The 24592-nt window shown below is 48.4% G+C and overlaps 1 protein-coding gene and 1 long non-coding RNA gene across 2 annotated transcripts in view; one reads left to right on the top strand and one right to left on the bottom strand.

Moving 5' to 3' along the window:
* Positions 1–5917, top strand: part of CSMD2 (CUB and Sushi multiple domains 2) — a 645501-nt gene extending 639584 nt beyond the window's left edge. Inside the window, exons 69-71 of the mRNA XM_090057063.1 lie at positions 2910–3048; positions 4482–4659; positions 5777–5917. Of these exons, the coding sequence (XP_089913189.1) occupies positions 2910–3048; positions 4482–4641 (299 nt within the window). The 3' untranslated portion in view covers positions 4642–4659; positions 5777–5917. The remainder of the gene's footprint in view (positions 1–2909; positions 3049–4481; positions 4660–5776) is intronic.
* A 2671-nt stretch (positions 5918–8588) lies between these two features.
* Positions 8589–24064, bottom strand: LOC149859425 (uncharacterized). Its single transcript, XR_016443458.1, has 3 exons — positions 23919–24064; positions 23318–23488; positions 8589–8665 (listed from the first exon to the last, which is right to left on the bottom strand). It is a non-coding gene; the product is annotated as an uncharacterized LOC149859425 (long non-coding RNA).
* Positions 24065–24592: the final 528 nt, after the last annotated feature.

Below are 24592 nucleotides of genomic sequence, written 5' to 3'. Positions count from 1 at the left end.
CGCTGGGAGACTCTTCCAGGGTTCGCTTCTCCAACAGGCAGAAACTTTCTTCTAATTTGCAGGCTGGCTTTATACGTGCAGCCAGTTGATTCCTGGCCCACGCTGGGGTTCAGCTTAAATCGCTCTTCTCCCTCCGAGGCGTGCGCCCCGATTGCCTTATAGAGAGCAGTTGGATGCCCTCTTAGCTTCTGTTTCTCCAGGCTGAACAAGACAAGTCCCTTTAACCTCTTCTTAACCCTTACCTTGACCAACTCAGCTCTCTTCTGCACCTGTTCCCATTTGCATCCCTCTTTCTGGAGCGTGGGTGGCCAGAAGCACGTGCGATATTGCAGATGAGATGTCACCAGTGCCTTCTGCAATGACATTTCTACTCCTGGAAGTAGCTTGCCTGATATAGTCTATGATTGCAGTTGCTGGGGGGGTTTTACAGCTGTGCTGGTTCAGAGCTACCTGATTGACTAACGCATCCAGGGTTTTCTTCACTTCTGTTGTTTCCACTTAACGGAGCCTCCGTTTTTAAGACCCCATAACCAGAATTGAGTCAGAAGGCAAGATCCTCAGAAAAAAAAAAAAGAAGCCTGCCTTTAGGGTCCAACCAGTCCAGAGACCTTCTCAAAATTGCTCTCGAAACAGATAAACCAAAGGGGCTCATGTCATCCAGGCCCTGTGGTGGTGGCTGGGAGCCAACAGAGTAATGAAGCGGCATTGGTTCTCGACGAGATGTTTTTCTTCGAAGCTTTTCCCAGAGGCATTGGCCATTTCTGTTTTATAAAGAGTAGCAAACTGACAAGCCGCTGTAATTGTCACCGCGGCTTTATGTGCAGCAGAACTAGAAATGAGTACGTTGGTAGCTGTGCAGTTTATCCCCGTGGCTGGGTGCCAGCTCCTCCTAAAACAGGACGGGGTTGCACGCGGCTTGCATCGTAGGCCCCCAGCCCGGAGTCACTGCCATAAAGCTCGGGAGAGATATCAGTATTTGGGAGTGGGATGGGAGAAGCAGGCCTGTGAGACATCTCGGGAAGTTCCCCTCATCCACGGGAAAGGAGGGCCCTTGAAGGTGCCTTGGTTTCGCCCCCAAAATTGGAAGCCGGTTGCTTTTGCAAATGTTGTCCTTTGCACTATTTCATTCCTTTAAGCCCCAAAACCTGGGGGCAGTGATTAGCAGTACCTAGACTCCTGGCAGCCCTGGGTGAACTTTTAGTATCAGGCCCCTCACTTTGCCAGAGATAATGATCATTATCATTTTTAAATTACCATTTTGGGGTCCCCTTTCTGTCTGGCCCTCAGGTGGCTGCCTGGTTCGCCCATGCCTGTGTCCGGCCCTGGGAGACCAGGGATCAAGCCACAGGTTTCCTGCATGTCCTTACAAATTGCTCAGGCCCAAACCCTCCAAGATATTGAAGCATCTAACAATAGACATTTGGGATCAAAATCCCGTGGCAGGATCTGTGCTTTAACTTCTCCATGCCTCCCTTCTCCATTGGTACAACGGAGTGAATAGTCCCCACTGCACTTGCTGGGCATGCTGAGAGCACAAATCCTGTAACGACTGCAGGGAGCTCAGACGCTGTCGCGTTGTGTCTACGCAGCGTGGGGCAGAGGTGCTGCCGCTCGCTTCGCACAGCGACCAGAGCAGCGTAGCCACATTCATGTAGCGTTTCGCTTGGGGTGCGATCAGTCCGGTGGAGAACAATACAGGTAGACACGGCCTAAGTAACTAACGTCTGAAGTCATCTGAGAACCAGGGATGATCCTGCTGAATGGGGTAGGCTGAAAATTTCAAGCCTGTGTGATAGTGTTACCATGATGGTCCAGGATGTGCCAAGCTGTGATGGGCCGGGCATCCCACAAGCCTGCGTGATCAATGTTAGCACCTACGCAAACAGCCTTGCTGTGAAATGAGGAATGGTTTTTGTTTGTCTAAATGGGTGGTAGTCTAAATGCCTGAGTCTCATTTTTCAAACAGGCTTTTGGGGTCCAAAGTAGTCAATGGGATTCAGGGTCTTAAGAGTTGCTTTTGAAAATGAGACTGAGCCTAGAAAGAGATGTCGCCAAATGAAGCGGATCAGCTGTACAGCGATGTGTCGAGGAACGGCTGTTCCTCTTCACTGGGTGAAACACGTGGCTCTTTGTTTCGCCCTTGATGGCGTGGGACAAGGGGTGATGGTGTCATCTCTGGAGGCCACTCTGCTCACCCAGACCCATCCGCCACAATCACAGGGATGAGTCTGGGTGAGCAGGGAAAGCCAAGCAGGAGCTCCAGAGTTTGGGGGGCCCTTAAGCTCCCAGAGCACCTGGCCAGCGTGGCTGGAGAGCGTGAGCCACTCAGGCTGCCTGTACTCTTCCACCACACAGCTAACGGGCATCTACCCCGAAGCCTGTTACTACCTTTTGCTGAACCGCTGATTTTCCTGTGATGTGGCATGACAAAGAATAGGGGTGTCTATTTGTGCCTCCATAAAACATTTTTGTGGCAGCATAAATGAGATATCAGGCTATGCCTGTTGCCACCCTTAAGTCTCTGAAATCCTTACCCCTAGCCCTCCTGTGGCCTCGATTGGGAGTATCGTGTCTGGCACTCCTGCCTTGGAAAATCTCTCATTTGGCTCACCTTTAAAGCTTCAGATCCTGAGCACTGGGGTGTTAATATTTCTAATCTACTTGCATCTCTGCTGGGTTTCTTTTTCCCTTTCTCTTCTTTTTTACCATTGAATAAATGAGGAGTCCTGGGCTCAGCAGCCTGCTCAGCTGTATCTTCAGTCTGGCCTGCATGTGAATCGGAGGATCCCCTTTACTGTCCTGAGTCTTGTAGCTAACCTGTTCACTCACCGAGGAGGTAACATGAAGCCGAGGAAGCCCCGTACCTTAGCAGCGGTGGTTTAAACCTATTTACTTCTCTTGCGTTGCAGACATCAGCATGATTGAAAACGATCCGGAATCGATAGGGCATCATTTTGCATCAAACAGCAGCTCCGTGGCAGCCGCCATTCTTGTGCCTTTCATAGCCCTGATTATTGCAGGGTTCGTGCTTTATCTCTACAAACACAGGTAGGTTTCAGGAGTGAGGCAATATAAAAAAAAAAAAATAATGCAGTCGTTGCTGGGTTGCAAGGAGCAGTGTACGGAGAAAATGGGATTGAAAGAAGCTGGGTCGTGTTGGAAATATTCATATTTGCAAGCTTGGCTTCAGAGACTTCCTGATAGTTCTGCTTTCTGATTTGGTTTGCAAGGTAAGGAAATACTGGAGTGGGGTTGTTTTGTTGTTTTTTTGTTTTTTTTAAAGGTCTGGGTAATTTTATGACTGCTAATAAGATTTGTAGCAATGCCAGGTGCGATAAGGAAAAGCAAATCTCATGCTACAGAGTTTAAGTTGATTCTGCAGCTATAGCAAAGAGACTTTTTTCTTGTGGTTTCTGTGTTATGGTGGAAAGTGTTACTGTGCTTTGAAACGTCTTCTACATTGGTCACAACAGTCATGGGTTCAGGGCGGTGTTGGCCACAAGGTCTGGGCCAGGGTGACAAATGCTGAGAACTCTGGATCCTGCTTCCATGTGAAAGTTGAGATGATTTTTAGAAGCATCTAGGGGGGTTTTCGGAGCACCGATCTGAGACTGTCAGTTGGATTCATGTTCCTAAATGCCTTGGTGCTTTTAGGTTTAGGGTGAGATTTCCAATTTGCTGGTGAGTGGATCACGGTTAGCTGCTTTACGCAGACTGAGAAAAATGAATGCCCTCCTTCTAGTGCTGTTCACCCTAATGTGTTCAGTTCAAGCTGTGTGTGCAATTCACTCCTTTGAGCGAACATTTCAAAATCTGGCCTGGCTTCTTGTGAACATTTGGCCTGAATGGCCTAATTAAAAGTAGCAGCTGAGTTACCTGAAAAGCCAGTTTCTTGGCACCTTTTGGGATTAGACCCCTACGTAACATGCTCTGAGGTCCTGCAACATACCTCATCCTGCCACATTTTTTGGTCTCTGGTCCTGTGCCATTTCCTGTGGCCCCAGTGCCTTAAAATGAACAAAATGCTTGAAGGGGGTGTGGGGAGGAAGGAGGTGAATTTGGCCTTGTTTCACTTCTAAGTAGGCAGTGGGATTGCTTCCCAATCCAAGCGCAACACCTTTTGCAGTTTCCTCTTACTGCTAGTGATTCTGGGCAGGATCCTCACCTGCTAGAGGTGATCATCGTTTAATGCAAATCAAGGGAATTGCACTAATTTGCACCAGCTGATCGTTGGGCCCCAAAATATTCTGAAATCGTTGCCTTCCTCCTCTGCTTAATGCTGTTGTGGAGCCACCGAGAAGGTTGACCTTGATGCAACAAGGCAGCCTCACATCGGCACACCCATCTCTCCTTGTAGCTAATTCGTTAGACCTTCCCATACTGTTGCCTTCAGCCTCAGAGCTGGGTGAAACCGTCCCCTGACATATGCTGCAAAAGGAGTCCCCAAAACCTCTCTGGTTTCTTTTTGTGGCACCCTGCAGGAGAAGACCCAAAGTACCATTCAACGGCTATGCCGGCCATGAAAACACCAGCGTCCGAGCGACGTTTGAAAACCCCATGTACGACCGGAACCTGCAGCCCACGGACATCATGGCCAACGAGGCAGAGTTCACAGTCAGCACCGTGTGCACGGCGGTATAGCACCTGTCCCCTCGCGCGGTGAGTTGGAGAAAAGCAGGGCGCCATCTAAACCCATCTGTTGTTCTCTCTAGCTCGGGGACCCTACCTGGCTACAGCGAGAACCAATAAAGCACCGATCTTCTTAGAAATAGGGTCTCTCGAGTTGACCGCAGTCTACTCGACGCATCTGTCCCTGGCCTGATGCATGCGTGCAGTCACCAGGGGCCTTGTTTTTAGTTCATTGAAGTCCCATCCTGCTAGCTGGATTGGAAGAGGCAGTGGGCCCTAAGGCCTCTGTGAAGAGGCAGTGGGCCCTAAGGCCTCTGTGAAGAGATTTATAGTTGGCCTGTGAAAGCATTTCCATGCCAGCACCAAGTTGCCTGGTACTTTTAATCAGCATTTCTTGCTGGTCAGTCTGCCACACCCATGCTCACCCTGGAGATAAGACGTTGAGACTTCGATATCCGTAACAAGCTGCCCCCTCATCCTTATATTCCTTCGTGTCCCGTCCCCCTGCAGGGAGACCAGTCCCTCGATGGGAAAATCTCCCTGAGCCCAAAACTCAAAACTTGTCTTCCATTGAATTAAATGAGACATGATGCCTGGTAGGAAAAACTCACCGTGCGGTGAGATCAGAGGTCTTCTTCAGATGTCTTCTCTGTCTGTAAGTCACTTCCCCCGTCATTGCCTCAGCTCCTGCTCTGTAAAATGGGCACAGTCATTTTCTTCTTTGCCTTGCTGGAGCGTGGGGGAAGATGAGTGCACTGAGGAGTGTGAGGCACTCGCATTTTTGGTAAAGGAGACCGCAGAAATCCCTGAGGCAGGTCCACACTAGAAAAGTGTACTGAAGCAGATAACCCTCCAAGTGCAAAACGTACTGGGAAGAAAACCCAGCATTTTTGTCAGTACGGTTCAGAGCGGTTCACGGTGCAAAATAAGCTATTCCAGCAAAACTGCTTCCCGGCCCCTGCCAGTGCAGACTGTGTCTGTGCTAGCAGGGTTGGCCAAAGAGATGACCAAAGGGAGGGGAAAAATTCACATCCCTAACAATCATTCCTGGTTTCTTGTGTGGACTTGGACTAAGGAGTGGTATCTGGTTTGTGCGTGTGTAGTAACTTTTCCTCCGTCTGTCTCCTTTCCTCCCCAACTGTCCCAGAATTGTCCAGGGGCGGGTGTCCTGTTGACGATTGTGTGTCACCTCGCTAGTCTTCATCCATGACCTCCCCTCTCCCAACCCTGGCTGTGGAGAATTTTGCTGCTTAGTTGGACTGCTGAGTTACTTTGGGGAGAGACCGCGGGGCTGCCGTCCATCTTCACCTTCTTCCCCACCCACCACATCTTGCAGCGGATAATCAAGCCAACCAAAGTGTCTCCTCCAGCGTAGCTTGGGAGAGCCTTTCCTTTCCTACCCTCTCGCCCGCTGAGCTGCTCCTGGCCGACTTCAAGATCTTCTCTTTCGCTGCTCGGATGCTGCCCAGCTGCAGACCTTTACAGAGCAAGGTGATCTCCTGAATCCGTCTCTGACCCGCTGCTCGTTCCAGTTAAAGCCTAAGGAGGTCTTTCCTAGCAGAGGGCAGTGCCAGGTGTGTCGCAGGATGCTCGTGTCAAACCAGCGCTTTGGGGACGAGCGCAGAAGGCAGAGGGGCCGACGCGGGCGGCACTGAACTAAAAGCCTCTGGGGTTTAACTGAAACAGCAGAGCTCTGCTCGCTTAAGTCTTCTTTTTCGTTGCATGGTGGGCAAGATTTTTAGTTTGTTTCCTCGCTCGGTTGTTGGAGAGAAGTGAAATCTTTAAAGGTGCTGTTTGTTTTATTTCCCCCAGCAGCTCTCTTGCTTTTCTTCTGCTGTGCTTACTCATTTCAACGTCCTTTCCTTGGAAAGCTCGCAGGTCATCTTGGGACCAATACATTACCAGTCTCTGAACTGGTGGTTGCCTTTCTCGCTCTCTGCCCCCCTCTCCCAGCAGCTGGCCATTGCTCACCTTGGGCAGCAACTTCCACAAGCATTTGAAAGAAGGGAGATATGGAGGCCAGGCTGGGAGGGGAAGGTAGGAAAAGTCTTTAGAAATAACCCCTCCGACACCGATCATTTTCCCCCTAGTGAGCTCAAAAAGCCTTTGCCCTTTCCATATTGATCCTCCAAATGGCAATGCAATAAAAGTTTTAATTTTTCTACCAAGCTGCTCACTATATTTCCCCAGGGGCTGGAAGGTTGGTTTCACCTTAATGAGAGCAGATAAGGCCACTTGACATTTTTTGTCCCCTTAAAAGAATGATGCCTTTGCGATGATACTAACCCGCTCTAATAAAGGGAAAAGCTTCCTTTGTTGATTTAGGATTTAATTCTGTTTGCTCTGAGCAGCTCGCTCTCAGACAGGGCTGGAGTCAGAGAAGGCAACTGTGCTGTTGTATCATGTCAGGAGCCAGGTGCATCCGAAACGCAGCAGGCTTTGACCGGTATTTGTGGAACGAAGCGGCTTTTTGTTGCTTAAGATTTAAAGGGGAAACAAAAACTGGAAAAGAAAAAACACAAAACAAAAAAACTACCGTGTGATTTGCAGGTTTGTTTGCAGACGGCTGCTTTCCCAGCCTCATATTGGCTTAAGTTTTGTCTAATTACAACTATGAGCTAATTCTTTTGCCTTTGCTTTTCCCCATGACTGTAGATGTACATATTTTGATTTCTCTCTGTTGTTCAGACAGCTGTCTTACAATCAGCAGCATCCTACAGCCTGTTTGCTGCGCAGCCAGCCTGCTAAAAAATGCCACTTCCACTCCCCAGATGAGAAACGATGAGTCCCGACAGAGCTGAGGGGCGTAGAGGCAGGTGTGTATACAAAACCAAGACTTTCATCCTCTGGCCAGCAGGAAGGGACCACGCATGCCGTGCTCACTTCCAAACTTGGGGTGGTGGTACCCTGCTGACTGCAGCACGGCACTAGTACCAGCCCATGCCACATCAGGGTCACTGTCAAGGTCTAGCGGGGGGCAAGAGAAGTTCCCCTTCCTCATATGGCTTGAAGTGCATGAGGGTAAGTTCCTCTCCCCTTGGAGCCAGAAGGGGTCTGGGTCCCAGAGCAAGGCAGTATAGATAAAATACATCAGAAAAGGCCCCCCTGGCACATGAGCGAGGTGTTGCACCCTTCCCCATCATAGTCCCAGGGCCAGCTGCCTCCCTCCTAGTTACCTGTCACTCCGGAACAACTCCTGTGAAATTAAGGGAGTTGCATCCAGTTTGCACAGATGCAGCCAAGATCAGGGGTGGTGCCTGGATTTTTGCTTTGCCTGGAAATGGGCAACTGGCTTCTGCCTTCAAGCTTGAAGCCCAGGCTCCAGCCCCTTTCTAGTTCTCCTGGGACCAAAGGCGAGCCCTGCCTCCTTGCACCAGCCGCCTTCCCATTCCCACCTGGAGTCCCCAGATGCAGCAGGAGGACTGGGCTCCTCTGCTAGGAAGATTTAGGAGAGAGCAAGGTGGTATTCTTTTGCACTCGAGTCTCTATACCGTGCTGGCAGCCGTCTTTGCCTTAACACGTGCCGTTAAGCCACAGCTATTCAAAACCTCGCAGGAGTGGAGCTCAGCTCCTTTTCTTCTCAGTGTCTCGCCCCTGCTGCGACTTGAGCTAAAAGAGGATCTTTGCCCGCTGCAAATAATAGTTTGACACCCCCAGGTGTTCAGGTTGTACCCAGCAGAGGGCAGCACCGCATGCACACGCAAAGCTCGACTCGTTAAATAATTAGGGATCCTACATCCTACTTCTGGACCTTCCTGAATCTCATGCAAATTAACGCAATAGCACCAGGTGCGCATGTGTGTTAGAGAGAGAGAAACTGTGTGTGTACGCGAGTGGAGGTGTATAAAATGCACCCAGTTTCTTTTACTTGCAAAGCAAAATGAACTGTGGCTTTATTTAAACATTTGCTGCTTTCGACCAATTACATACCACTTTCCCTTGTTGCTCGGACAGCAGAAAAAGGGTGGTATCGCCCCATTTTTTTGCAAGCTGGCCAGGTCACGAGCCGCGACTTCTCATTCTTGTGCTCATCGAACTTGCATTGTGTTTAAAAAAAAAAAAAAAAAAAACAAGAGAGGGGGAAAAAAAAAAAGAAAAAAGAACAAAAATTAATAAAAAATAGAAAAGAGAAAACCCAACCTTTTGTACAGAGATATATTTTTATGACGCAAAAGTTTGTACAGTTAAAAAAAAAAGACACAATGTAAATTTTTTTTTTCATTATTGTAGTAAAGAGTAGTGGAAGATCAGCTTTTTTTTTTTTGTAAATGTAATAAAATGTATAAATATGGTTTACATAAAACTTGTAAATATGTAATCTATACATACACTCGGCTTGTCTGCAGTATATACAATTTAATTTATCTGTCTCTGTATATGAGGCTCCTCATTGTGTCCGGGCATACTTTACGGAATTTGAAAGCTATTTTAAATTTTTGAATTAAAATAAAATATAAATTTTTGCATTGCTTTTCTTACATTTTTTTTCTGGCATTTTTTTCATGTTTCCAAAGATCACTGCATGCATCTCTGCAAAGAGCAGCCTCCACTCATGTCCTGCACAGAGCTTCTGAACACGCAGGGTTGGGGGCCGTCGGTCCTCGGAGCTCTCTATGGCCTGACGGGTGGAGACTGCAGTCGCTGCTACATTAAATCTTTGCTCTTTTCCACCATGCAATTTGTACCTGACCTAGCACTGTACCTGAACCTAGGACCAGCAGCATAGGGATGTAGTTGGGGGCCCAGGACACAGGGGTAGTGGCTGCTTCTGGTTACAGTCTTTTTTTTACACCCCCTACCCCGTTAAATCTGTGTGTGGGGTGGTTTCACTATTCACCCCACATTAGTTATGGCACTGGCTAAGAATAAAGTATATGGGCAAAGCTACTGGAGAAAAGCTGGAGGACTGGCACTGCAGGGAAGGCTTCAAGAAGCATCAAGGTGTGCAGGCAGATTGGCACATCCCCCAGGATGGGGCACATACCCCAGGACCAGGACATACATCCCCAAGACCAGGGCAGCAGTGCAGTCACAGACTGGCAGGGCTGCAGCGCAAAAGAGGAAGAGTGAATGCTTCAGGTTGGGTGGAGGAAAAAGTTAATGCAACACACCTTGCTTGCCAATGCCTGCTGACCTCCACTTTCCTAGCCCCGGTGCAGTTGGGCAAGGCTGTTATTAGGCAAGAGTACTTAAAATGAGAGCATCAGGGTCAAGCTCCCCTAGGAGGAGACGAGGAAGATGGCAAGATAGCACCTTTTGCAATCACTGGCTCTGCTCAGCCTTTGCACATGCCATTAGCCTCCAGGTAGCCAGGACCACAGTCACCACCAAAAGTACAACCGGAGCAAAGTGACCAAGGAAGCAGACAAGGCCAGGCTCCCTCCTCCCTCCTACTGCTGATGATCATCTGGATGCCTTACAAAGCCGTCTCTAATCTGGATTCAGTCTGAGCTTCCTGGCCTGCATTGAGAGAGTGTGAGTGTGTGCGTGTGGCTCGCCAACCTTTTCCCCCCACAGCACAGACAGACCTGCATTCCCCCACCGCCCTGCAAAACCTGTGGCATGGAGGTTGGTCAGCAGAAGGAGAGGGGAAAAAAGGCAACATAAGGCAGGCACGGAGGAGAGATCAGAACCTAAATTAAATTTCCAAGATCAGTTATTTCTCCAGACACGAGACACATTTCAAGGACTTCTCCCTTTGCTTTCAGAGGTGCATTATCATCTGGTTAAGCAATTACTGGTTACCTTTGAATGTCCTACTTGTGCAAAAAGATCCGGCAAGCCAGGTGCTAATGAGTTTTGCTACCTGATGAGAGCTTTGAAAAACCATATGCATTTGAGTGGGGACAGATGTTCTTCACCTGCAAAAACATCAGGGAAGGAAGAGGTCACCTTGACACCAGCACGGCCACCTGCAGGGTTGAATTTTCTTTGGGTGCTGAGCATTCACAGTGCCCACTGGCTCCTGTGGGCATGGTGGATAATAGGAAAACCTCTGAATATGACTACAAGAGCAGAGGGTAAACAGCTTGCAAAAGGTGATACCAGCAGGGGCGAGAGGGGCCAAGTAAGTAGGGCATCTCTTGATAGGCACCAGGTGGTTGGGTTTCGGAAGCTAAGCAGGGTCAGGCTTTAACCTCATAGAAACTGCTTATCTGCAGAGCCCACTAGCCTCTTGCTTGCTGCTGGTGGCCTCATTTAGCCCCGTGTAAAGCTGTTGCTGGTACAAAATGCTCCCTCACCTGAAAGGTAGTGTTGTGCACTTGCTGTGCTCAGACATGTGACTCACGGTGCCAGGGAAAATATGATGCGGCCACGGGCTGGCTCAGCAGCGACCGACTCCAGAGGTGGCCCCATGCATGGAGCGAGGTAGAGCAGCACTTCTTTTTTAAGAGGAGAATAGGAGCCAACACCTCATGCTGGTTCAGAGTCCCAGAGCACACAGTGAGACATCAGCAGCTGGTAGCCTGTCTTCTGGCCATATTACAATACAGTCACTTTCTTCCCCGCCTCTGTTATACCCATAGTCTCTTCTGGATACATTGGTCCTAAACCAGGGGTGGGCAAAATGCGGGTAGATGCAGCCCACCAGCCCATTCTATCCAGCCCGTGGGGCCCTTAAAAATTTAGAAGATTTAACATTTATCTGCTCCTGGCTGCCTGTCATAAGACCCTCTACCTGAAATAATTGCCTGCCCCCGTCCTAAACCATTAGGGTAGCATTGCTGTGCCCTCTTACCTCAGACATGACTGCATTTTAAAGCAAGTGAAATGACCCTTATCTACCTTAAATTGTGCTGGGAGCCTGAAAGTGCTTTGCAAACAGCAGACAAGGTTCTTTGGGTCAGTCTGATATCTTTTATTAGACCAACTTAAATAATTGGAAAAAAAACATTTTAGCAAGCTTTTGGGTTTAAAAACCCTTTGTCAGGCTGAGGAAGTCTCAGCAGTTGGTACGCGCTCTTCCTGGATGGAATGAATAGTAAAGAAGTCAGAGGCTGGGCTGGTAGCGACTATAGCTCGGTGAACAAACACTGTCACCCTGGCTTTATTTTGGTAGCTGGACTGTTGTTTGACTGACAAAGAAACTTGGTTTTGGGGTGTGTTGTTTTGGGGGGGGGGGGGGGGGTTGTGTGGGGGGGTGGTCTTTTGGGTTTACTTGATTCAGCAGTCTGCTACAAGCTAAGCGCTCCTGCGAGGGTTAAACCACGTAGCATACTTTCAACCTTAACACACAGCCTGTAGCCCAATTCCATTGAACCAAAATCCCACCCCTGAATGCACAATAAATGCCACTGTGCTCCAGGAGGTTGCGACTACTCTCCATCACTAAGTAATGGACTCGACACTGGAATGAGTCACTGGCCCGATTCACAGCAGCACTGGGGAAAGCCACCTCAAAATACTGCAATTTGATTTTTCCACAATATATTTTTCATGCAAAAATGCAATGGAACCCCCTCCTCCATGCTCCCCGTGCCAGGACAATCATTAACTGAGTTTTTTGGTTTACCTGATTGAAACTCACAGTTGAGGAAGTTTGGCCGTGTTAAGAGCCGTGACCTGTTTAGTGTTAAAACCAAGTTTTTTGCAAAATGTTCAACTGTTCCCTTGCCAAGATCCAGTGCCCAGCTCTCACTGATTTCATCTGTAACTGGGGGCATCCTGCTCTCCAAAGAATCTGGTCCAAGGAGGTTAATGTTAATGGTGAAGTTACACATTGCACTTAGACCATGCTAAATCGGTGGCATGTTAAGCGGAGTTGCACTGAAAGCATGCTGTGAGCAGTCGCACACTAAGGATTTATACTAGTTCTTGTCTGCACAGTTCAGACTTGCCACTAAAGGGCTGGAGAGCCGCTGTGCAGCGAGGTGGGCTCTATCCCTGCTCCGAGGGTCATCTTGGGATACTAGAGGACCGCAAATGGTTCATTTTAGATCTATGGAGCCTACTCAAGTCCCCCTAACACAAGCTGGGTAGCATGGCCCGGAGTTATCCCTTGCCTGAAGCGGTATAACTCTGAGAGGGCACTTAACATGAGTTGACAAGCTTTAAATGTGCAGAAGTTTGCATTTTAAGTACCCCAAGTATGGTCTGTGTGTAACGTGCATCTTCACCCCAAAATTAGCTTCCCGTGCTGGCCAGAAATATAACTGTGGAGTCATGTGGTTTAACTGGCCCTTCGTGGGATGTGCTGAAGCCGCAAAGTTTTCCAAAAGGCAGCAAGGCAGGCATTCTAGCACACTTTGCAGAAGGGTACTACTTATGGACTTAAACCTACCTCTGGCCTTCAGCCGCACCACACAGTCTTAACTGTTCGCATGCTGAAACACTGCTATTATTCCATGCACCACTTTTTGAGTCATCAGTGATGCAGAGAAATTGCCTTTTCTAGTGCCTGGGCAGGAAGTTGCCCGAGCCATGATAACAGGGTAAGAGATTTAAGAATCTCTACTGGTACAGTGCTTTTTGCACTAAAGGAGACCCCAAATAATTTTGCAAACTACATATCTAGGAATTGCTTCTGCTAAGCACAGGAGTGCGGCACTATCTGCGAAAGAGCACTGCAGCTTCTCCATAGCATTTATAGTGCTCCTCAGCACCTGAGGTCAAGAAGTCAAATCACAGAAGAAAAGTGTGGGTAGGAGACAGAATCTTCTTCCCTTTTTACCTCCAACCATCCTTTCTTCACCCTCCAAGAGAGAGAGCTCCAAATAAGCATTTTCTGGTCTAAACTCTAGACTGTTAAATGAGACATCTGTGACAGGGCACTGATTTAATCTCCCAGCACCCTGGAGAAAGGCTTGCCTGAAAAACAAATTAGTGATTTAATTGCAGTGCTGATCAGTCTGGAAGAAAGAGCCCCTTTTCCCTGCCAAAATGGTTCAGCCCATCCATCCTCACAAACAGCATTAAAAAAAAGGCTGCTTGCTGAGTTGCTACACATCTCGTGCCAGTCTCCTGAACTTCTGGGCCCCAGGCTGGCAACATCTCCAGCTTGTCTAGTCCTCTTCTGCGTGCAACAGGCAAGAGAGACGATCCCTTCCCTGTGCACGATCACCAGCTCTCAAGGGGGTTTTAGCTGCCTGCGATGAGGGTCAAGGGCCCTGAAGGGCTCTCTCTGGGTGCCCTGCCATTTGAAAAGGTGCGAGTAAAGACAGTCTAAGAGCCCATGCCAGTCTGACCCAGGGAGGTAACTCCTTCCTGACACCGGGTCCTGTCATCAGCCTAACCCTAAGCAGGAGAGCAAGGGACCGCTCAGTCGTTCAAGTGCCGGGAGGACCAGCGCACAGCAGTCAGACACCAGGTCATACCAGCGCTTCCAAGGGACCAACAGCCTCCCTCTGAAATCGCTCAACAAAAAGCCACCCATCAAAACCAGAAGCCACAACAGATTCCATATGGGTGGGAAAAAAAATCTTCCCAGCCCCACGTGACCAGCTAAAAACCCTGACGTTCAAACACCAAAGAGCCTCTAGGTTTCCATGATCAGCTGCATTCCCTCCCCACCACCTCCAATATCCAAGGGAAATTCAGTTTGGGAATGAGTCTCCCTACTTCAATTGCCACTGTAATGTTAAATGAACAATGGCATTCATCACTTGAGTGGTGCTGTTCAAATAGCAGACACTGCAAAATCATTTGCCCTTGGGTGAGCAACGCATTTTGGGTCCCCTAGGACGAAAGGCCCCATAGAAAGAAAAGCTGTTCTCCTCTCAGTTATGCACGCATCACACCTGCAGTGCTTGTGTGTGCACACAAGGAAGCCAGAGTACATCTCACTTGAGCTGCATTCACACCAAACAGTGCCAATCAGAGATAAGGACTCATAGGAGAGACAGACTCTTGGAGATGGGACAAAGATACGTGGAAAAGCAAGGCTGGAATAGTAGGGACGTGGTGGATCATGATGGTGATTGTAGGACCTTTGTGGGACTTTGTAAAGGGAAGGGACCATGGGGCTGGGGTGGACACGGGGCATCAGTCCTGCTTGGGGCAAGGAGCTGCAACACCAAAGGGCTTTAGATCAGGACTGAGGAGCACCAGAGGGGTAGGTGGGGTTGGGAGAGCTACATGTCATGGATCGGGCCTGTTACTCAAGGCAGGGACTTGGCCTGGCTATATGTGGAACCGGCCTTGCACTTTTCCGGTCTGAATAATCAAGGGGTAGTTTGGCAAGCAATGGCTACGAACCCTGCCTGCTCTGAGCTTGCTTCACCAAGCCCTTCATAAGCACTGGGCCTTTAAACAGCCTCCATTATGATCACAAGCCAGGACATGCACCTGCCAGTCTAGGCAGGGAAAATAAAGCACTGGAGTTCAAAGGAAAACCTACAGACCTGAGGCCGCCTTCCATTCGGCCAGAGTAATTCAGACCACCTGTTAACCCGTCTGAGTCATTTGCTCTTGGCAAGTCTGCAGTATTTGTAATAGGGGAAATCGTTGAATCCCACAGGAAAAACCACTCCCGAACAGTTAGCTGAGCTCCTGCAAAACTGCGTGCTCCTTTCAGCTGGATTATCTCCAAGTGACCCTCCTACCAGTGCCACAGCCCTGGCCCCAGGCAAGGGAAGGCAGTCAGTCCAACAGGCAAGACACCCAAGGGACACACACTATCCCCTTTACAATGCTGGAGCTTGGTAAATGTGAATCACGGAAGGGTGATTGGGCATAGGTAGGGAGCTTCTGGCGTGACCTTAGACAAGTCACATCTATATTAAGTGCACCGCAGTAGCACCCACTAACAAGCTGCTGTGTGAGGTGCTGTCCATGTGCACAAAGCGAGACAGCTCTCAGCTCCAAAATATCTACTCCAAGTCCAGGGACAGGCAGTCAATGAAGGACTACAGTGAAGCAGCGAGACAGCACAGGTCAATGCATTTTTCAACCCAAGCCAGTTGCGCTGTTGCAAACACCTGCACAAGTGCGTTTCTTCAGATTTAAGCGTGGCTTATTTTATCTACAAATAAAATTGAAGCAAGCTCAGGTTTAAACTGAAAAACCATCCACGTAGCCCACAGTTGGATAAAACGGATTGAAAAATGTCACCCAGTTAAAACCACTGCAGCAGTTTCCTTTGTGGCGGCCATCCCTTTGTCTCTCACCTCTGAAAATCCCCTTTCCCCCACTGAGTCTTAGATCAACCACTCGAACCACTGACCCATTTCTGACCATCTTAGCCACAGCCCCTCATCACCTCTTTTTATGGAGCTACTAAGCACTTGTCCTTTCAGCTTTGGTTGTGCGGGGTGGTAAAAGAGGGGAATACAGGCCCAACCTTAACTTCTTACCTTTACTTCTCATCTCAAATGAGAACCGAGGACCTCATTATTCCTTTGCATTGCCATCTCCCTCGGTGCGCTCGGTTTGTCTCCAGCCGTGGCCAGTGCTTGCTCCACGCCATTTCTCTGGGCTGCAGTTTCTAAGCAACTCCTGGAAAAGGCCAGGTGCCAGTCCTAGCCAAAAATAAGCCAGGAGCAAGCCTAAGGGCCTTCAGTCCTTGCCCATTGCAGCAGATTAGTGTCCTAGGGCTGCAACGCCCCATTTCTCACAGGTGTGCGACTGGTATTCTGCTTGGGGAAGGAGACTTGGTCTCCTCAAGCCTCTCTGCATCCCACTTGCATTTTGAGTTGATAAGTAATGAAGTATATCCAGCTCCTTCCTCCCTGGACTGCATGTCCTTACAGAGGCACAGCAAGTCATGGCTTCAGGCATTGTCTGTGTTGTCCTGGGGTTCAAAGGTGGCTTTTTCTCCCCCTAGACTGGAAGCAATGGAGACCCCACCGTGCAGAAGAGCTGCCTACTCGCATCGCTCAACTCCAGCCTGTAGCACCCCTGAACAAAGCGCTCTCCCAGGACCCAGGACACCTCCGCGTGCCAGGACTGCAGTAACAGTCACCCCAGAAACCTCTCAGGTAGCAAAAAGGTCACAGCCCCACCTCCAATGCAGGGGCTTGTGCATCCAGCTTTGGAGTTTGCTAGTCGTCAGTCCTTCTGCCTCCAGGGCTGTTGCTTCCCCTTGCACAAGGATAAGGGCACATGGGTCCAGCTTGAGGACCTTGTGTAAAGCAGCTACAGACCATTCCTGCCTATCCCTCACTGCTTCCTCCACTTCCCACTTAGTGATTTTTCTCCCAGCCTGGCTCTCAAAGCCTGCCTGCTGCCCCAGTCTGCCCAGCTTGTACAGCAGCTGTTTCCAATTGGTGGCTGGTCACAGCTGAAGAGGGTAATGGAGACCTTTCAATCACCTTGCCCCGGCTGGTCGTGTTCCCACCCCCCAAACCCCACAGCTATGCCACCCTCCCTCCATCCCAGCTCACAACCCTGCTGCTATGGCTGGCGCTGTGCTCTGGCCACACGTGCACAGAAGTGACCAGCATCCTGAATCTTCCAGGACAGGTCTGGATTTTAGGGCTGCGTCTTAGTGAGGCTCTGAAATGGGATTTATGGCTCAGATTTGGAAAAATCAGTTCTCAACGGTACCTTCCCAACAAATGTTACCATAGCACAGGGCAGCATCCAGCTGGGTCTGCAGCAAGGCAGTGGCACGAGGCTGCATGGCTTGCCTCTCAAACTGGAAGCAATAAGGCTGTGCTCATATGGTGCTGCACCTGGGCGAACTGGCTCTGTCTCTCAGCAGCGATAACGAGCTGGCAGGCAGGGCCATGCTGAAGCATCTCCAATCAGGGGCACTGGCTGTGGGGCAGACGCCTTCCAGGTCTGGAGCTCTGCGCAGCATCCAAGACGGCGTCCCAGAGCGCGCTGTGTAAAGCTGCTTGCTGTACACCTGCACCTCTGCCAATGCTCCTTAATCCCAACCTTAGCCGCCTTGTGATTCCAGCTCTGGACTCCTTTCATACACATAGCTTCAATCCAGACCCTCCCATGGCTGTTCGTGGAGCCCCTCCAAATACTTGACTCAATGCTGAGCTCCTAGCCCCTTCCCGAGTGCTCTGCTAATCCATGCGATTTCTGACATGCCCCATCCCCTTATTGTCCCTGGCCTGCTCCATTCACACTTGCTGCACATGCAGGACCCCAGGAGGAACCAGCTGTGTATACCCAACTGACCGACTGTCGGCCAATGCAACAAATAAAAGCAACCCTCCCCATTTCCAACAATCACCACAACAGCAAAATGCAGGCACGTCCAGCTAATGTGACCAGAGCCAAGTAGATGTCCTGTATTTGAACTGCATCTTGAAGCCAATTGATCTTGCAAAGAGTAGAGAAGTTTGCAAAGAGCTGGGACTAGCAATGAGTTGGGAAGCTTGGCATTACAGGAGGATGCTGAACAGTTGCTAGGTTGGCAAACGTATAACTGCTGATATTTTATGGGGCTTAAAGGTCCCACGTGAGATCAGGGTGCCCCATGCACTGGGTTTTGTATGGATACATAATAAAAAGGCAATCACTAACCCAAAGTTTTCAGTCCCTACAGACAAGGCAACTGAATCCCTATATAACATGAGGAAACCAAGGTGTAGAAATGACTCCACCAAGATCTCAGGGAGAAAGAAAAGCAATTTCTCTGGAGTTTGTCATCTGTGAGATAGAAACAGGCAGCGCTCTCGTGCTCACTCACTTGTTAACACGTTAGATCCCAGCCCTAGCTCACCCTCCGAAGGAGACGCTAAGAGAGACCTGGGAATAGAGGCCCCTTTTTTTTTTCTTTTTTTTTTTGGGCGGGGGCAGAGATTTGACTTCCTTGCTGGCAATGAGAACCCTGGTGTATATAAACTCACTCTGAGCAGAAAAGCCAGCATCAGGCCTAAGTGCCACTGGGTTAAATGAAACTGGGCCTCATACTAGCCCCCGATTACTCATTACGGGGATGAAATTTGCCCTCTGGAGGTAAGAAGGTGGTTCAAAGCCTGTCTTTCAACAGCTCCTCTGCCTGCTGTGGCTGGCACCTTCCCTTGGTGTTCACCGATTTCTGGATCAGATAGGAGCATCTTTCCTAAAGGTGAAGTGCAGACAGCAAGAAGACTAATTACCCCTTGCCCTGTCTTAATTCTTTTATCCACGGCCCTTTCCAAGAGTTTTATCAAGCATGATGTGGACTACCGAGAAAGGGTCCAACAGACCAACATGCTGCCCCTACAGAGAGCCCCTCACCTTGTAATACTTGGCTCTTGCTATTCCCATTCCTCTTCTGGCCTTTCAAAGTCTGCTTTCCAGGTCTAGCATTTTGATCCTGGCTGCCCCAATAGGCTCGAATTGGTCTGGCACGCTCCTCTGATCATCGCCTGGCTTTCCCCATTGATTGACTGCAATTAGGTTTCATCCTGGGCCTGCCCAATGAAATTTGCTTCAAAAAGGGCATTGCGCTGCTTTTGATAACCTGCTGCCTTATTCTGCTCTCCCCACACTGGCTTCTGTAGATGCAAGCTTGATTCACCCTGCGGGCTTTTTTGTCATTGAACCTGCCATTTGTTTCTTCCAAACCAGAGGATACTTTCTCTTTCTCACTTCACTCACTCCTCTTCTGGCTAGCTTGCTTATTTGGAATAGGGCCAGCCCTCAAAGGCAGTAACTCTCAGCTTGCTTCAGCTGAGAAGATGTTAGCGGATGGTCTATGCGGAGGATCAGACTGCACTGGCATCTGGGACAGTCCATCCATCACTTCTGCTGAGGCCGGTATATCTGTTTGCTTTTGCATTTGGGGAAGAACAACAACCCTGTGCAAAAGGAAGGGGCACTAAAGGAGAAGAAATGCCACAACCTTTTTGAGCACGGATGTAAAGACGCCCAGACTGCCCCATGGCTCTCCTCTTTAGGGCTTCAGCGGGGCATTTGTCTTCAGTTCCCCTCTCTTCGGCGCACGGTTAACTTGGTTGTGGCTTTTTGAGGGTTGAATGCAGTTGGATAGGGGCCAATGTGCAACACGCTGTATGTCCATTGAGGTTTTTCATCCCTCCTTTTTTTGGCTTTCTGAAAGGGGCTTTACTCTCATTTCATTAACGGGGTTGCTCTGCAAGGCACTCTGGCTAGACTAATACAGAGAGGCTGGGCTATCATGAAAAGCAATCCCTGCCAGGCACGGTTTATAGAATAAGCAGACAAGGCAGATAAAAGGTGGGGAGGAAACCACAGCTCAGAGAGGAGTGACTTGCCCAAGGTCAAACAGCAGATGAATGGCAGAGATGGGACAAGAACCCCAGTCTCCCGAGTCCCCATTCAGCACCTTCTAACTTATTATGCTTCACATGCTAACCAATCAAGCAGCACCACTAGCCCCAGGTTGCCACCAAACCAGCCAACACACTGAAATGCAGCCAGAAAAACCTGAAGATGAAAAGGAAGAGCTGAATGTCACAAGTCTAATGGCCTTTGAATGCTGCATATTCCAGTCGGCAGCAGACACCTTAATACCCAATTTCCCTTATATTAATAAAAAAGAAGAAAGAAAGGGAAAAGTCAAACAAACAAACATGCTGGCACATCTACGCCCTTCCAGCAGGTTCTAATTTAGCAAGCACAATAAGCATTTACGGAGCTAATTAACAGCAATTTATATCAGCAATTTGTAAAATGAGTGATTAACTCTCGGGGTATCCCGTATGTAAAATCCACCCGCTGATCCGACTCCTTCTGCTGCTTTGTGCGGAGTTCAGCATGGTGTAAGGAGATTTTCCACTAATTGTTGCGATTAGCTAAAGCAGCTGCTTTGCAGCCTACGCCACATCGCTCCCCAGCCTGTGACAAGCCAAGGGGACAGGGTTTATTTTATTGTATTTTGTTCTCGATTGCCAGGCTCTGCTGCCTCTGGGAATCTGCACACCTGCTGGGTTCACCACTGCACCCCATTCATCTTGCTGCTGCCATTCTGGAGAGGAGTTGTCACGCTGATGCTGTTCATCACGAAAAAGCCAGCCAGTCGTCCAGTTTGAAGGAGCTGGCAAAGGGAAAGCAAGCCAGGTGTGGAGTGGGGCATGCGTTACCTGTCCCTGAACTTCTCCCTGTTGCAAAGGGGCAGAGGTGTTCTCAGTAATTCACCTGCAAAACCCCAGGTCAAACCCCCACTCCCGTCTTGGCACAAAGGTTATTCCGTTAGTGGAGATTATGATGCTGTTTCTTGAAAGTGCCTGCTAGACATCAGCATTAAGTGTGGTTACCCACTGCAGAAATGTGTAATCAGCTCCCCACTCCCCCTCAGCGACTGGGTCTGATTCACCAGCGTCCTGCTGCCTGACAAGTCACCTCTTCATCTCGTCCGGGGTCCTTCAAGAGCTGCTATAAATGGTGATCAAGTATCAAGGCTGCCCAGCTGGGCCTTTAATAGACTTGTAGCTACTTGATATTTGGAGTAGAAGTGGACCTGTAACCCATACTGGAAATACTAGTTACTATTTGGGCGCTTCTACACATGCTTTTACATACACCTAAACTTAATGTGCATTTGCCTAACGCACATGAAGGTGATTTAGGTGTGCATCTACACATGCACACTCTAAGGCACATTAACACGGTGTGCAAACCAACTTGGGACTAAAAGCACAACCTAAAAGATAAAAAGGACAACCTACAGTTAGTCCCAAGTCAGAGCTGACATACATAGTATTAATGTGCCTTAGCGCATCTACACGTGCATTAAGGCACTTTAGCTATTCGCACCTAAATTTGATACCCGCAAAAGCCAACATGTAAATAGCCTAAAATCGCCGTTTTTAAGGTGCATTAAATGTGCACACATGTAAACCCGCGCCCTTAGTGCACCTTAAAAATAACTAACGTGCCTTAAATCGGCACATGTAGATGCTCCCTTTGAACTTGGAGCACCAAGATGTTAACTTATACTCGGAGCAAAAAAAGCACCAAAAGTTTCTACTCTTAGCAGTGCAGTTCTTCAGGTGAGTTATGGAAGCCCAGGCATTCGCATTGATTTCACCCAGTAAAACTAAACAGACTGCACCTGGAAATTCATTTGTCATTAAAGGAGGGGAAAACCAATTGAGGTGAGTAATGAAGTGCTGGAATAATTAGCTGCAGAGGTGAATCAGCTGAGTTATGAGAAGCAGAACATACAGGCATGGACAAGCACTGCTTAGACCTGTGTTTCATTGATAGTTTTGGGGTGGACTGAGGTTTAGCCTCAAATGAGTCTGGGCTTAAACATTGCAAGATTTCAGTGTAAACAAATGGGAACTGTACCAGCAACAGCTAATCCAGTAGGACCTTTATCTTGTTGGACAAACAGGGAAATGTCATCACAAGGGATAGGACAAGCCAGCCCCTTCCAACTTGGGATCTGGCCTTTGGTCTGGATTCGGAAATATCCAACTCTAAAAAACTCAGAGGTGGCAGAGCTGGTTGCTCTGGTGCGTGTCCTCCAAACAAAGCTGGCAATCTTCTGTTTCTGTTGTTTTGTAGTAAACCTTCAATTATCATAGATCAGATCAGTTGATTTAGTGGCTAAGAATTTAGTCCTACATCTCTACAAATGACATTGAAACCATCATCTCCCATCCTTGCTCTGCTTTAAGAGACAATTAAACTCATTAAAGAACAATTCAGAGAGAGATGTGCTTAATGCTGTCCAGGGAGTCAGTGATGCCATTTGAAGACGCTTTCCACTGATTTTAGTGGGAGTTCAATTAGTCCCGAAAGGTGGTACTAACCCTTGTGCCAAGAACCTGCCCGAGGCCTCCTCTGTATTGTCTGTTTTAATCTATATCAGTAATTCAGATGGAGAAAAAGAAAGGATCTGTGCCATACAGCTATCTAAAGACCACTTAAATTGCTGATAAACAGCAGCCTGAATGCTACCTAATTACTTGGCTTACCATTATTTTATACCTTTCCAAGTTCCTCATCAATTTTTTAAATTTTATGATCATGATCCTGGCTTGTACACTGCTCCTTTCAGACTCTTTTTATTTTATGAAAAAGGGAAACTGAAGTCTGTTTATTCTTTTTAGTCACAGTCAACCCACAGTTGATTTTTTTACTGCCAAGAGAGGGGACAGATGCTGGCCAATTTTAGGGGTTACCTGGTTTCAAAGTTGTGAGATCATCATTTCTGTTGCTCATCTCATTTTAACCCCAAGTCGTCCTGGTCGAGCTTAGGACCCCGTTTTTCCATGTGATGCACAGACGTGCACAGCTAGTCCTTGCCCCAGAGCATTACAAAGAGACAAATGAAGCACTGTCCCCATTTGACAGCTGGGAAACCAAGGGACAAAGATCCAATGATTTGTCCACAGACTATTCAGGGCCAGTAGCTGACACTTGCCCTCCTGTGACTCAATCTACTGCTTTCCTCACACACATCCTTACACCTTAGGAGAGATCCTCTTTCCACTGGATGTCCCTTTTGGCATCTGACAGTTTCTTTCCCCAAGAGAGATCTGATTGTGGGTGTAGAGTAGTACCCAGAGTTTCCTTGGGTCCCATCTCACAGCAGCATTCTGGATCTGATGTCTGGGACCATGCTAGAGCTGTGTAAATAATGCATAAAGAACTCATTTGCCAAATTCGGCCTCCTTTTCTGCAAAGGAAATCTCTAGGAGCAAGCCAGGGTTTCATAGTTTCGTACTTGTTAGGAGCTGGAAGGGACCTTCCCGATTGCTGGGTCCAGCCCCGCTCCTCAATATGCAGAGTGTTCAACATGTTTCCATCATGATCAAGAAAAGTTCATGCTAAGTTTTTGTTCCTCGTTACCCACTAATGAAGCCATTTTGCTTACCTGTGATCTGGGAGGCATTTCACATGAGATTGTTTCTGTCTGCTTGTCGCGTGCTTGGAAAAAGCACTTCCACTGCAAATGTCCCGGGGCGCAACTCTACCGTCGGACATGGGAGAGCATTCACAAAGAAAGACAACCTTGAAATCTTCAGCCTGGAAAACCACATCGCTCCTGAAAAATAAACAATGCTCTGAATAAATGATATTGCCATCCATGCCATACAACAGGCATGAGGATTGCTTCAGCTCAAGACACAGTGGTTGAATTTCTCTACATCAAGCTCCAGGCGTCAGATCCCAGATCCCTGTGTGTTTGTACACGGGGTATACCCAGTAAGTGTGACCCGGCTCCTTACAAAAGCCAAAGTGATTGTCTTAAAAACATATCTATACAATGCACCCAGCTCCAGCTCACTGATTGAAACCCGTAAAGAGACCATTTCAATGCATGATATTGGACCCCATTGTGCATTTAGTCTGGTACATGGAATTTTTTCCTACCGGTGTAGCTTTACAGACCTCACACTAAATATTCTGCATTCCTATATGTATACAGGTGAGCGTGTGCATGTGTTTGTGTGCGTTATCTTGCTCCGTTTCACCTTGACAATGGACACTGCAGTTGGGCACAAGCACTAGTCTTCAGGCCTTGCTTGTTATTCCCATCTTGTCAGGCTGATAAGTACAGTGGGCGAAGCGCTGGGAGCCTCGTTGATGATGGTGGTCTGGTCCCTTAGACACTTTATCTCCACCTGAGCAGTACCGGTACAAAATAAATAATTAAAGGCATCAACCACACTAGCTTTATCATGCAGATACAGGCTCTGCCTGGTACTGCTCCCTGCAACAAGTTATAATGTTTTGCCTGAATTTGTAGCTTCTGACAAGACAACCCCACCACAGGGCTAAATTGTTGATTTTCTTAACTCAGCTTTACCTATTGCATTATCACAGCTGGATGTCACAGGAAAAAATACAGAACAAACCTCTTTGTCTTGTTTCCTAAGGGTTGGAAACAATATGCTTCTCTGCTGGGGCAACGATGATAAAAAACAAGTGAGCAGCATTAAAAGGACAACCTGAAGGAAGGAAATCATCCAGCAGCTGCTGGGATGATAACAGCATTGCATGGGACCCCATATCAGCTCTCTCACGTCTGCCACCAGCTAGCTTTTTCTCGCCCGCATGACTTTACCAACCAGGGTGGTGCTGTGGATGCAGCTGTCAAAGGAATAGTGTCCAGTAACATTCATCTGCCTGATAGTATGAACCACAG

The sequence above is a fragment of the Crocodylus siamensis genome, chromosome 7 (assembly GCF_052110815.1).
Source record: "Crocodylus siamensis isolate JL-2025a chromosome 7, ASM5211081v1, whole genome shotgun sequence".
NCBI lineage: Eukaryota > Metazoa > Chordata > Crocodylia > Crocodylidae > Crocodylus > Crocodylus siamensis.
Note: the sequence above shows the minus strand (reverse complement) of the source record. Positions and strands in the feature narration are given on the sequence as shown.